At 37.8% G+C, this 12,734-nt stretch overlaps 1 protein-coding gene across 5 annotated transcripts in view; it reads right to left on the reverse strand.

The window, feature by feature from the left end:
* The window catches only part of ARHGAP28 (Rho GTPase activating protein 28), a 195,660-nt gene that overhangs the window by 105,973 nt on the left and 76,953 nt on the right, over window positions 1–12,734 (reverse strand). Inside the window, exon 2 of one of the 5 annotated variants that reach the window (XM_007487692.3) lies at window positions 3,358–3,421. The exons of 1 other annotated variant lie outside the window; for it this stretch is intronic. Coding sequence is in view for 1 of the 4 variants with exons in the window: in XM_056823683.1 (XP_056679661.1) it covers window positions 9,565–9,698 (134 nt within the window). In the remaining 3 variants the exon portion in view is untranslated. Of the gene's footprint in view, window positions 1–2,480; window positions 3,205–3,285; window positions 3,422–9,564; window positions 9,993–12,734 lie in introns of those variants that run through there. 3 more of the 5 variants (XM_007487693.2, XM_056823683.1, XM_056823685.1) reach the window with 3 other exon arrangements.

Consider the following 12,734-nt stretch of genomic DNA (forward strand, 5'->3'; position numbering starts at 1 on the left):
CCAAATTAAGGGAAGAATAATCTAAAAAGTCTCTCTTCTTCCCTCCTAAATCCCAATCAAATCTAAACAAAAACCATCTTCCCCACTACAAAACAAGGAAACTAGAAGCAAAATATTATTAGTAGGGGCCAATTAGGTGTCTCAGTGGATAAAGCCTGGAGACAAGAGGTCCTAATCTTACCACACTTCCTAGATATTTCCCAGCTGTGTGACCTTGGGCAAGTCACTTCACACTTAATTGACTAGCTCTTACTACCCTTCTGCCTTGGAACCAATTCCAGTTATTGATTCTAAGATGAAAGGTAAAGGTTTTTAATATACATTTACTATATATTATTATACTATTATATATTAATAAATATATATATTGAATAATATATGATAAAACAAATTAACATTTATAGTGTTTGGGGTTAAACAAAGCATTTTACATATTCTACTAGATCATTAAAATAAGCAAATCAGATAGGTAGCATAAGCATGACTTCTATGTTGGTATTCCCCTCACACATGCAGATTGCAAACCATCTCCACTTTATGCTATTTGTGAAGCAATGTGGCAAATCAATCACCTGCTGGTCAGGGCTAGATGCCCCTTTCTACAATTGGCTAATCCTTGGTTCCATGGCTGAGCTATACTTGGTATAGCTCTTTGGTAGAAATGATAACTACTGCATTAGCTTGATGGTTGTCCTCAAGTCTCTGCCCACTCTGGCCCATTCTCCATTCAACTGATGTTCCCAAGATCTTTCCTTCCTAAAGGAGAGTCTTGACCATATTACTGACTCAGGCTAAATATTTCCTCTCTCTCTATTCTGTATGTTCCCCTCTCTATATATATATTCTTGATTATCTCTACGGTCACCTATAAAATCCTCAGCCCAAATATTCCCTCTCTCTCTATTCTGTATATTTTCCCCCTCTATATATCTATATCTATCTATCTATCTATCTATCTATCTATCTATCTATCTATCTATCTATCTATCTATCTATCTATCTATCTATATTTTTTCTCGATTATCTCTAGGATCACCTCTAAAATCCTCAGCCAGCCCAAATAATGCCCCCTCTCTCTATTCTATACATTCCCCCCATATATATATATATTCTCGATTATCTCTAGGATCACCTCTAAAATCCTCAGTCAGCCCAAATAATGCCCTCTCTCTCTATTCTATACATTCCCCCCCCCCCTCTCTCTCTCTCTCTCTCTCTATATATATATATATATATATATATATATATATATTCTCGATTATCTCTAGGATCACCTCTAAAATCCTGTCAGCCCAAATAATGCCCTCTCTCTCTATTCTATACATTCCCCCCCCCCCTCTCTCTCTCTCTCTCTCTATATATATATATATATATATATATTCTCGATTATCTCTAGGATCACCTCTAAAATCCTGTCAGCCCAAATAATGCCCTCTCTCTCTATTCTATACATTCCCCCCCCATATATATATATATTCTCGATTATCTCTAGGATCACCTCTAAAATCCTCAGTCAGCCCAAATAATGCCCTCTCTCTCTATTCTATACATTCCCCCCCCCCTCTCTCTCTCTCTCTCTCTATATATATATATATATATATATATATATTCTTGATTATCTCTAGGATCACCTCTAAAATCCTCAGTCAGCCCAAATAATGCCCCCTCTCTCTATCCTATACATTCCCCCCGCTCTATATATATATATTCTCGATTATCTCTAGGATCACCTCTAAAATCCTCAGTCAGCCCAAATAATGCCCCTCTCTCTATTCTATACATCCCCCCCCTATATATATATATTCTTGATTATCTCTAGGATCACCTCTAAAATCCCCAGCCAGCCCAAATAATGCCCCCTCTCTCTATTCTATACATCCCCCCTATATATATATATATATATATATATACATATATATATATATATTCTTGATTATCTCTAGGATCACCTCTAAAATCCTCAGTCAGCCCAAATAATGCCCCCTCTCTCTATCCTATACATTCCCCCCGCTCTATATATATATATTCTCGATTATCTCTAGGATCACCTCTAAAATCCTCAGTCAGCCCAAATAATGCCCCTCTCTCTATTCTATACATCCCCCCCTATATATATATATATATTCTTGATTATCTCTAGGATCACCTCTAAAATCCTCAGCCAGCCCAAATAATGCCCCTCTCTCTATTCTATACATCCCCCCCCCCATATATATATATATTCTTGATTATCTCTAGGATCACCTCTAAAATCCTCAGCCAGCCCAAATAATGCCCCTCTCTCTATTCTATACATCCCCCCCCCCATATATATATATATTCTTGATTATCTCTAGGATCACCTCTAAAATCCTCAGCCAGCCCAAATATTGCCCCTCTCTCTATTCTGTACGTTCCCCTCTATATAGTCTCCACTGCCTCAAAGGTCACCTATACAACCCTGTTTGGCACTGAAGCCCTTCCCTCCTGGCCCTGCGTACCTTCCAGGTCCTTTTCCAGCTTATTCCCCGGCTCAAGGCACTCTATGATGCAGGAATTCTCGCTGTTTCTTGAACATGACTCGCGCCTCCATCTCCCCAGGTTTCACCCTCTGCCTTCCATATCTGGAGTGCTCTCCCTCCTCTCTTCCTCCTCATGGATTCCTTGGTTTCTCTTAGGAGTCAGTTCAAATTCCACCTTCTATCTCAGACCTTTCCCCTCAGAGATTACTTTCTATTTGCAGTATAAATCTTGTATGGCCATAGTTGTTGGCATGTCCACTCCCCCATTACAACGTGAGCTCCTCAAAGGCAAGGAACCACGTTTGTTGCTTTTCTTTTTATCCACAGAGCTTAGTGTATTGTCTCCACACATAAGTGCTTAATAAAATACTTATTGACTAAATAACTTGGAGCTTTTCCACTTTCTTCAGCTTGGGGACCCAAGGTCACCACCCATCACAAAGAAACTTTAGAGTAGGGCTTGAGTGGAGGAGTTCAGGTCTTATTACTCCCATTTTACAGATGAGGAAACCAAGGCAGGGAGACCCTATGCAATGCTCTTTCTAAGTCACCACAACTACCTCCTGGTACAAAACGCATCCCAACATGAACAGACAAAGAGGAAATCAATAGGCAATAATATTTTGCTAGACTATGCTTGCAAATTATATCAAGTACTCCTTTGCTTACCAAGGAGACCTAAATTGGGTAATAAATTCTATGCCACGTTTTAATCTAGCACTCTACATTTCAAGAGAGGGCAAAGAAGAAAGGCAGAAGCAAAGATCTTAAGCATACAACCTACCAGCGGAGGTGAGTCAATTTTCTACAGGAGCAGTATTCGGGAGGAGGAAGAAGGCTTTCCTTAGTCACCTACCTATTTCTTCTGGGCCAAGGCGACTACAATGTAATCCTGCTCCGTGGGTCCTCCACCCCATTCCCTTGGGGTAGAAAGCAGAGAGGGGGCGAGATTAGCATGCCTAGGTTAAACACCAAAGTGAATGGCAGGCCCAGTCCTGGAGAGCATAGAATAGATAACTTGGGCTGCAGAATCACTCTCTGGGGAGGTTTACAAAAATTGGTAAATGATTACCTGGAAGGATTGGTTTGGATAGCTGGAATGCTTCTACAGAGAGAGGAAGTGGAGCCCACCCCTCCCCCTGTTCCCATCTCTTTAGCCTTCCATTAACTGTTTAACTGGTCCCTTTTGATTATTACCAGATTAAATCTAGGATCTGTTCCACCCCCACCCCCACCACCCCACATTCCTCAACCATTTTCAGTGGCTTAAAGGTGTCATCCAACTGGGAAAGAATTTGTTATATTTAGAAAAAGTATTAACTTTACTGACTATGGCTAGTTAAAAGAAAATGAAGGAAGTAGATAATCATGCTTAACTTTTGGATTATATTTTCCTGCAGCATTAAAACTATAGAAAATATATCTGACTAGCCTCCAGCCTCCAGACATTCTTGGAATAGAGTTTCTCCTTCAGTAAAGGCTCAAAGGAAAATTAAATATTACTTTGCTTCTCCTTTTTGGTTTCTCCTTCAGTAAAGACTCAAAGAAAAATTAAATCTTCCTTTGCTTACTCTCTTGGGCCTTTTAACCACCTATGTAACAATGCCACCTAAGCCAAATGGAAAATGCCAAAACCAACATCCCCGATGATCCACTCTGTTCCTTCCACATGTCTCTGAGGGGAAAGAGGGAACAAGCCCACTCCAATGAATCAGTGCTCAGAATTTCCTGGCTTAGTGAGATCTCAGGGTCCTACCTTGTAGTGAGCAGCATAAAGGCCCCATCGATGGTATCCTTAAAGGAGGTGGGCAAAACATCTTTACAACCAAGTTTCCCCCTGGGCCTGGTGGCAAGAGCCACTTCTAGCCCACATTCTCCAACCTGCACATTCTGAAGACTATCTAAACAGATAGGATAAAGCTTGGTGGCTCCAGCCAAGAAGGGCCAGGAGAACAAAGAGCAATGGGGTTTCTGGTCTAAGTGGAAACTCATTCTCACAGCTGAGCAGCTACTGAAAGAGGAGGTGCCTAGAGGACAAATGACTTGCTACAGTATTTTCCTGTTTTCCTTGGGACTTAAACCTTTCATCCATTTCCTAAGAAGAGAATGTAATGCCTGATCAGTTTATAGTAGCCTAGGATTAATGAAAACCCTTGCTGGGTGAGGGAAAGGAGGAAAAGAAGTGGTAATTTTTCTTTCCCTAAAGGAGGCATGAGAATCTATTAAAATTATATATTTATTATTTATATATATATATATATATATTAAATCAGTTGAGAAAAGAATTCTAAATGTATTATGACTTTGTTGTTTTAACAAATCAGAACTTGAACCTGAAATGTGCAAAGAAAAGAATTAGAAGACAATGCAAGCCATTATATGCACAGCTTGAAGATGGCTTTCAGTAAACATGATAAATGAATGAAATAATGAATGCATGAATTAAGGGTCTTTATTTCAGCAAGAGAAATGTCTAAGGTAAGATGCAAAGAAATATCATGGCAGAATTTACATGACAGAATTTACACTAAAATAAAAAAGCCTATAAACAACTTTATGTTTTGTTAGATCACTCTGTTCAAACAGATTAATCAGGTGGCTAAAGAACAAAGAAATGCTCTCTGTGGCATGGATTTTATGAACAGGATTTAATATGAATTGATTAGCTGAAGGGAAAAAAAATGAGCTTGACTCACCAAAGTATTGCAGCCTGTCCCGGTGGCCTTTTTCTGTCAGAAATGCAAACTCTCTCTCTCCCTTCCTTTTATAGAGTCCCAGATGGGTGGCAATGAAATTAGATTTTTAAAAATATATATTGATTTTGTTAAAAGCACTAGGAAGACATGAAATATGGATGACCGCAGATTCTTGCAGGTATATGTGATCTGATCACTCATATTTGACATTAACAACATCCTGGAAAATTAGACAACTACAAGAGCCTGTAAGAACAAATCAGATCTTCTGCCTCTTTATTCATACTTGAATTCAGTTTAGGTCACCAGGGGCTAAACAACAATACTTTTTCATGATTGTTCATTATTATTCCTCCATACAAAAAGAGAGTAGGTGATCCATGTGGACAATTGTCCATATCAGAAATGTGTGTAGAAAGGAATGGGGTAAGAAGCCCTAGTTCTCAGAGACTTGGAATGATCCACAATTAGATGAAAGGGGGTAGGTGGGTGTTCAACCCATTAAAGAAGATATAATCCTCACCACTTCTTGGCACCTTGACACTCTGGGAAGTTCTTGGCTATAGTTTGCCCACATATCTCTACTGAGTATCTTCCTAGCTCCTGAAGGCCATGATTTGGGTCTTTTAAAGCTCAGATGATCAGTTTAAAACATAAGGAGAAAGGAAGGAATTCATTTCAACCATATTTCACCTAATTTTCTGTTTAAAAATCTTGATTAAAAGTCTGTATGCTCAAAAAAAAAGGATATACTCAAAAACCTAAGAAATGTACTTAGTCATAAAGTCTAAAAGTTGAATAAAACAGGGAACAGTCTCCTATTTAATTACTAAACTAAAAAATTCTATTGCTATAGCCTTCATGAGAAAATTTTAGTATAACAGAAGAGTTGTTCATTAAAGCAGATGACTAAAGCTCTAAGAAGTAATTTACCATTTTGAAAACCAAATAAGCAGGAAAACATCATGCCAACATCCATCCTTAACCACATCTTTTCAGAACCTGTCATGTTCTGATCTTATTGTCCAGACTCCACTGTTCCCACTATGTGGCACATGGAAGAGAACACTGATCCTATAGTCAGAAAGACCCCTGTTTAAATGATACAGATGACTTCATAGAACTTGTGATTGACTAGACGCTTACTAGTAGGGTGGCCCTGGACAAGTCACTTAACTTCTGTTATTTGAAAAATTGGGATGATAATAGTTTGAGTTGTCAGAATAAAAATGAGCTATTTGAAGAAACCTTTGCCAAGTCCTTTAACCCTAAAAGTCCTATATAATGTTAGCTATTATAATTATTACAAGGTTTTGTTTTACCATCCCAAAACAAGAAATAAATTTTAAGCTGATCACTTAGTGAATCAAAAGAACTCTAGGGGGCAGCTGGATAGTTCAGTAGATTGAGAGCTAGCCCTAGAGAGGGAAGTCCTAGGTTCAAATATGACCTCAGACACTTCCCAGCTGTGTGACCCTGGGCAAGTCACTTGACCCCCATTGCCTAGCTCTTACCACTCTTCTGTCTTGGAGCCAATACACAGTATTGACTCCAAGATGGAAGGTAAGGGTTTAAAAAAAAAAAGAACTCTTAATGATAAATATTAAAAAATAATTCATTATCTGTTCTATTCTGCTGAAAATATTATACAGAATCAATTTTAATCAAAACTGCAGTGGAATGTTAAAATTATATTATTATTATATAATATAAATATAGAATATATTATCATTATTATAGTATATATAACTATACATAATATAGCATTATTTATTTAATATTCATTAATGTTCATTTTTAATAATAAATATTAAATTTAATTTAGCAAGATAAAATATATTATTAAATTAAAATTATAATTGCAAACTTTTTTTTTTTGGAAAATCAATATTACTCCAAGATTTAACACTGAGCTAATTTTTTTTTTCTCTGAATGAAAAGAATCCTTTCTAAGCATTTTGAAAGCTTCAAATATCATTAATGGTACACCAAGATGGCTCAGTGAATAGAGCACTGAGTCTGGGCATCAGGAAGACGTGGGTTCAAATACAACCTCAGACACTAGCTATGTGACTGACTCTGGGCAAATCACTGGGGAAGGAAATGGAAAGCCACTTCACTATCTTTGCCAAGAAAACCCCACAGACATAGGGTCATGAAGAGCCGACAAGACTGAGCAACAACAACATCATCAACATAGCCTGTTCATGTTTGCAAAGCACTTTACAGTTGTTATCCCTTTCGATTCTCACAAAAACTTGTGAGGTAAGAACTGTGATGATGCCCATTTTTCAGAGGAAGATACTGTGGGAGACAGAATTGCCCAGTCACGGAGCTAGCCAGGGTCTGAGGCAGAATTTGAACCCAAGTCTTTCTGTCCCCAAGATGAAACCTCTAGCAGTCCTTGATATCTAGGGGAACATCTGAAAAGGAATCCAGCTGAAACATTCTGGAGATAGGAAGAACCTACCCGCAGGGTAGAAGGGAACAAGTAGGCAGACAGGGCTTGGAACAGCTGGTAGCGGCTGAGCCACTGCAAGGGACCCTCGCCTGCCCATCCCCCTCCCTCCCATAGACTTTAAAAACTCTACCCACAAGCCCTGTGGGTCTTTATCAAACATATTCATGATTCCTCTATTCCACCTGTCCCTGGTATCCGCTGGGGCATCCAGCTTCCTGCCTGGGTGCTGAACTAAGGGAGATCTGCTTTTGCATACAACCTGTAGCGCTTTGTCCTGCTGGGATCCTCCTGGTCATTATCACCATGTCGCGTCTCTCTAGCGCCCCCTGGGTGCCAAGCACGGTGCCCAGCAATTCACAAGTATGATCTCATTTAGCCCTCACAACATACGCGGAGAAATCAGCGCTGTGATTATCCCCATTTTACAGATGAGGAAACCGAAGATCAGAGCAGCGAGGTGACTAGCTCAGGGTCACGTAGCTAGTAAGCCTTTGGGGCCGGGATGTGAATTCCAGTCTCTCTGGGTTTAGTCTGGGAGCTCTATTCCGAGAGGGCTGGGAAATGTTAGGTGTTATACCATCAGTGGGTATAGAGAAACATTCCTAAGAGCATTGATTATATGGTTATAATGATATGTTTATGTTTATTTATATATATATACACATTGGGCATATATATTTATATATATATATATAAATACGTTGGGCATATATATTTTTATATATATATAAATACATTGGGCATATATATTTTTATATATATATAAATACATTGGGCATTGTTATTTATATATATATATATATATATATATATAAATACGTTGGGCAACGAGGTGGTGCAAAGGATAGAGAACGGGACTCTGGAGTCAGCAACAGACACTTAATAGTATGAGCCCAGGCAAGTCACCCGTCATCCTGACTTTGTGCTGCCACTAGACTTGGGTGACTGGAGGAGAGAGGGAGGCCGAGGGCTTTGTACAACTCTGCTTCACTTAAATTTAGGCACATGTCATTGGTCCTCAAAGAGAAGACAAAACAATAACAAATACACACATATATGTAGTATGTGGTGTTTTATATATTTTTAACCTTTTTAAAAAATCCTTTAGAAATAATTAATAAATTGTTTATTATTTATAATATAAAAACATTTCTATATTGCATATGTAAATATACTGTATTGCATTTTAATATATTATAAACATAATTACTAAATTATAATATATTATATATAATTAATAAATGATATATTTATATATTCTACATAGTTAAATTATTGAAAATATATTTATATCATACATAATTATATAGAATATATACTTTAATTATATAATGTTTATGTTTCTATATTCTACATAATTATATAATACATGTACATGTATTTTATGTTGTATATAAATATAATCAAGAAGTTATATATAACATGTTTATATGTTATATAATTAATAAATCATATGTTTATGTTATATATAATTTATAAATTGTATAATATATTTTATAATATCAATTAATGAATTATATATGTATATGTTGTATATAATTAATAAATTATCTATAATCTGTTTATATATAATTAATAAATTATATTTTAATGTATGAATGTAATTAATAAATTAATCCTAAGGATTAAAAAAATAGTATTAGATACATAGTATCAGAAACAATACTATATATCAGTTCCAAGGCAGAAGAGTAATAAGGGTTAGATAATAGGGTTCAATGATTTGCCCAGGGTCATATAGCTAACTTAGTGTCTAAGCCTAGATTTGAATCCAGGATCTCCCATCTCCAGGTCTGACTCTCTCTCCACTGAGCCACCTAGCGGTTCCGAATAGATATATAACCTTTAAGTGGTCTGAAGCTTGAGATCTCAAATAGGACTTAATATAAACAGTAAAAGCTTGTACCTTGGTAAATATTTGACCGATGCATTCTTTCCCCACGGTAAAATGAATGAATTCCTCTGGCTGTAGTGGCATGCACTAAATGTCACTCTAGTGTCCTGGTCAATGGCTTTTTCCATAAAGCAGCTTGATCTCATAGACTGCTGAGAACGTGGTTCCTAACCTTTTATAGAGAGAGCACCGTCTCTGATTAGCAAATAGAGAGCTGACATCACATTACTGATTCAAGGGACATGTGACATGTTGTGCTATTTCTATTATGCAGCGCAGCAAAAACATGTTTTCTTTTAATAAACCTTTAACCTTAATATGACTGAAAACATAAAACCAGTCATGTAGGAGGGGAAGATTTACAGAGCATGACCAAAGGGAGGAAATATAGAACAAGTCATTCCAGAGGATCCAGACTGCTGGATAGTAAAGCATACATTTCCACAAGAGAATGGCAATGATTTTTTTTTTCTTCCTGGTATCCATTAAGTTTTATAGAAGGGACTGTTATTTCCTTATTCATTTAATTCTACAATCCAGCTTTATTAGGAATAACATGTTAACATAGAAAGTGACCATTAAAAATTAATTTGTTCAGAAAACATTTGGGGGAATAAATTAATTACAGAGGTTTAGAGCTTCTCATTTTCCAAAAACAAAGGAGATAAACATATAGAAAGTGGCCTGACTTAGGGCCTTTGGGAGACAGGGAGAAGCAATATAGGGTCTAGGAGACAAGAAGGCTTATTGGGAGGTAGGTGGGCTTGTTGGTTTGGGGAAAAACTAGTGGGAATAGTCTGAAAGTTATTAGGTATAAGGAGGAATTAAGCTGATACTCTCCCCAAGGTTTTTCTTACAGGGTCAGAAAGTGAGACAAAACATTGGGAAATAGTATCATATGGTGGGTGGGTGCCAAATGAGAGACTGTTGTGGGGAAAACTTGGTTTTACATATGGTAATAACCCTCAGGAATCCAATCTTTTTCCCTTTAAATTTTTTTTCAGTTAACTTTTACTTTATTTTATTTTTCAGTTAACAAGTATTAATTGTGTTCTCCCAAATCTACTGAAGAAAAAAAAAAAACCTTCAGAACGAATATGCTTAGACAAGCTTTTTGCCCTTTTGTCTTTTTTTGTTCCTCCTCTCTTCCACCTTGGGAGCCCCAACCCTTTTGTGTATATGTCTTTACCTTTCTTTCTGCTTCTCCTCCTCTCTCACTTGCTCTCATTCTTTCTCCCCTCCTTCATCTTTCTCTTTGCAGTTCAAGCTGAGATATTACAACCTATATGTGAAACTCCTTGATAATATGCCTCACTTCATAAACTCACTATGCTGTGTTCAAAAAGAAGTATATATAATGGGAGCAGCTAGATGCCTCAGTAAATAGAGAGGCTGGTCAGAAGATGGGAAGTCCTGGGTTTAAATCTGACCTCAGACTCTTCCTAGTTATGTTGAACCCTGGGCAAGTTGCTTAACCTCCATTGTCTAGCCCTTACTGCTCTTCTGCCTTAGAAATGATACTCTGAGTCAATTCTAAGATGGTCAGGTTTTTAATAAAAAGGAAAGAAGGAAGGAAGGAAGGAAGGAAGGAAGGAAGGAAGGAAGGAAGGAAGGAAGGAAGGAAGGAAGGAAGGAAGGAAGGAAGGAAGGAAGGAAGGAAGGAGGGAAGGAAGGAAGGAGGGAAGGAGGGAAGGAGGGAAGGAGGGAGGGAGGGAGAGAATACTAAAAAGAAAGAGAAAAGAGAAAGAGACATGATGGTCAATGAAGAGAGAAAGATAGAGTAGTCATTGAATATAGGGAGGGGGAGAATAAATATTAATCCCTTACTATATACGATTGTATCATATGTATAATATGCCATGTTGTGCTAAGTACTTTACAAAAATCTCCTTTTACCCTTACAATACTCCTTCACAATGAGGGAGGCGCTATTCTGATCCTGATTTTATAGTTGAAAAAACTTGAGGCAGAAACCGTTTAAATGACCAACAAAAGATAACATAGCTTCAGTGTCCAAGGCCAAATTTGAACCCGTCTTTCTGACTCCAGGCCCTATACTCTATCCATTATGTCACCTACTAGCACAATAAAAATGGACTAGAAAATTCAAATGAGCCAATTGAAGAATACCAGGGGAATCAGTCAAGATGACTGAATGATAGAAATTTGTGAATTGAGGGAAGAGAGCCATCACCAGATCATCGATGAGCAACCAGGAATCTGTCTCATAAAAGACAAGAACCAAGAAGGTATCTAGAATGTCTTTGGTAGATACTTAGCCATTTATCCAATGGGTGCTCAATAAACTCCTACTGATTAATCCAGCTGAAATATCCAGATGTATCATCCCTAATTGAAAGAGGCTGTTGCTAGAATGGCTGGAATCTATTCCTTAGTGGCTAGGAGGGCAGAAGGAGATGCCTAGACTGTGAAGCATCAGCTAGCAATCTATTTCCTAATAGATGGAAAATAAGACATAGTCTAACATGTGGACAGGCAGTCTTTGGTTGACTGAGATAGCCACAGTTCTGTTCCCCAGGTCAGGAAGGTGTCCAAAAAGCAATTAGCCACCTAGGGATCTGTCCAAAAGGGGACAGGTGGGGACATAACTATCTCCCAAGGGATAGAAGTCTGTCCTAAATAGAAAATGTAGAAAGGTCGTCTGTCCCCAGGGGTCAGAAGAACTGACCTGGACCATAAGGAAGGGAGAAAGGAGGATGTTCCCATTATAGATTTAAAGGCATAGATACTTCAGGCAAGCAATTTATCATCCACTACATAAATAATGTAAATTGTTAGTTACTCAATAAATTTTTTAATTGTAACACACTAAGCTACATCTGGTAGAGGAGATTTTTAAAAAATGAATGATAGGGGTGGGGGCAGCTGGGTGGATCAGTGGATTGAGAGCCAGGCCTAGAGATGGGAGGTCCTGGGTTCAAATCTGGCCTCAAGACACGTCCAGCTGTGTGACCCTGGGCAAGTCACTTGACACCTATTGCCTAGCCCTTACCACTCTCTGCCTTGGAGCCAATGTACAGTATTGACTCTAAGACGGAAGGTAAGAGTTTAAAAAAAAAATGAATGATAAGAGTCTGTCTTTGGGGAATTCAGTCTAGTGGAGACAAGGTCACAAATATCACAAATAGAGGCCAATCCACAGTAAATATCCAGAGGAGGGT

This window comes from Monodelphis domestica, chromosome 3 (genome assembly GCF_027887165.1).
Source record: "Monodelphis domestica isolate mMonDom1 chromosome 3, mMonDom1.pri, whole genome shotgun sequence".
Classification (NCBI taxonomy): domain Eukaryota; kingdom Metazoa; phylum Chordata; class Mammalia; order Didelphimorphia; family Didelphidae; genus Monodelphis; species Monodelphis domestica.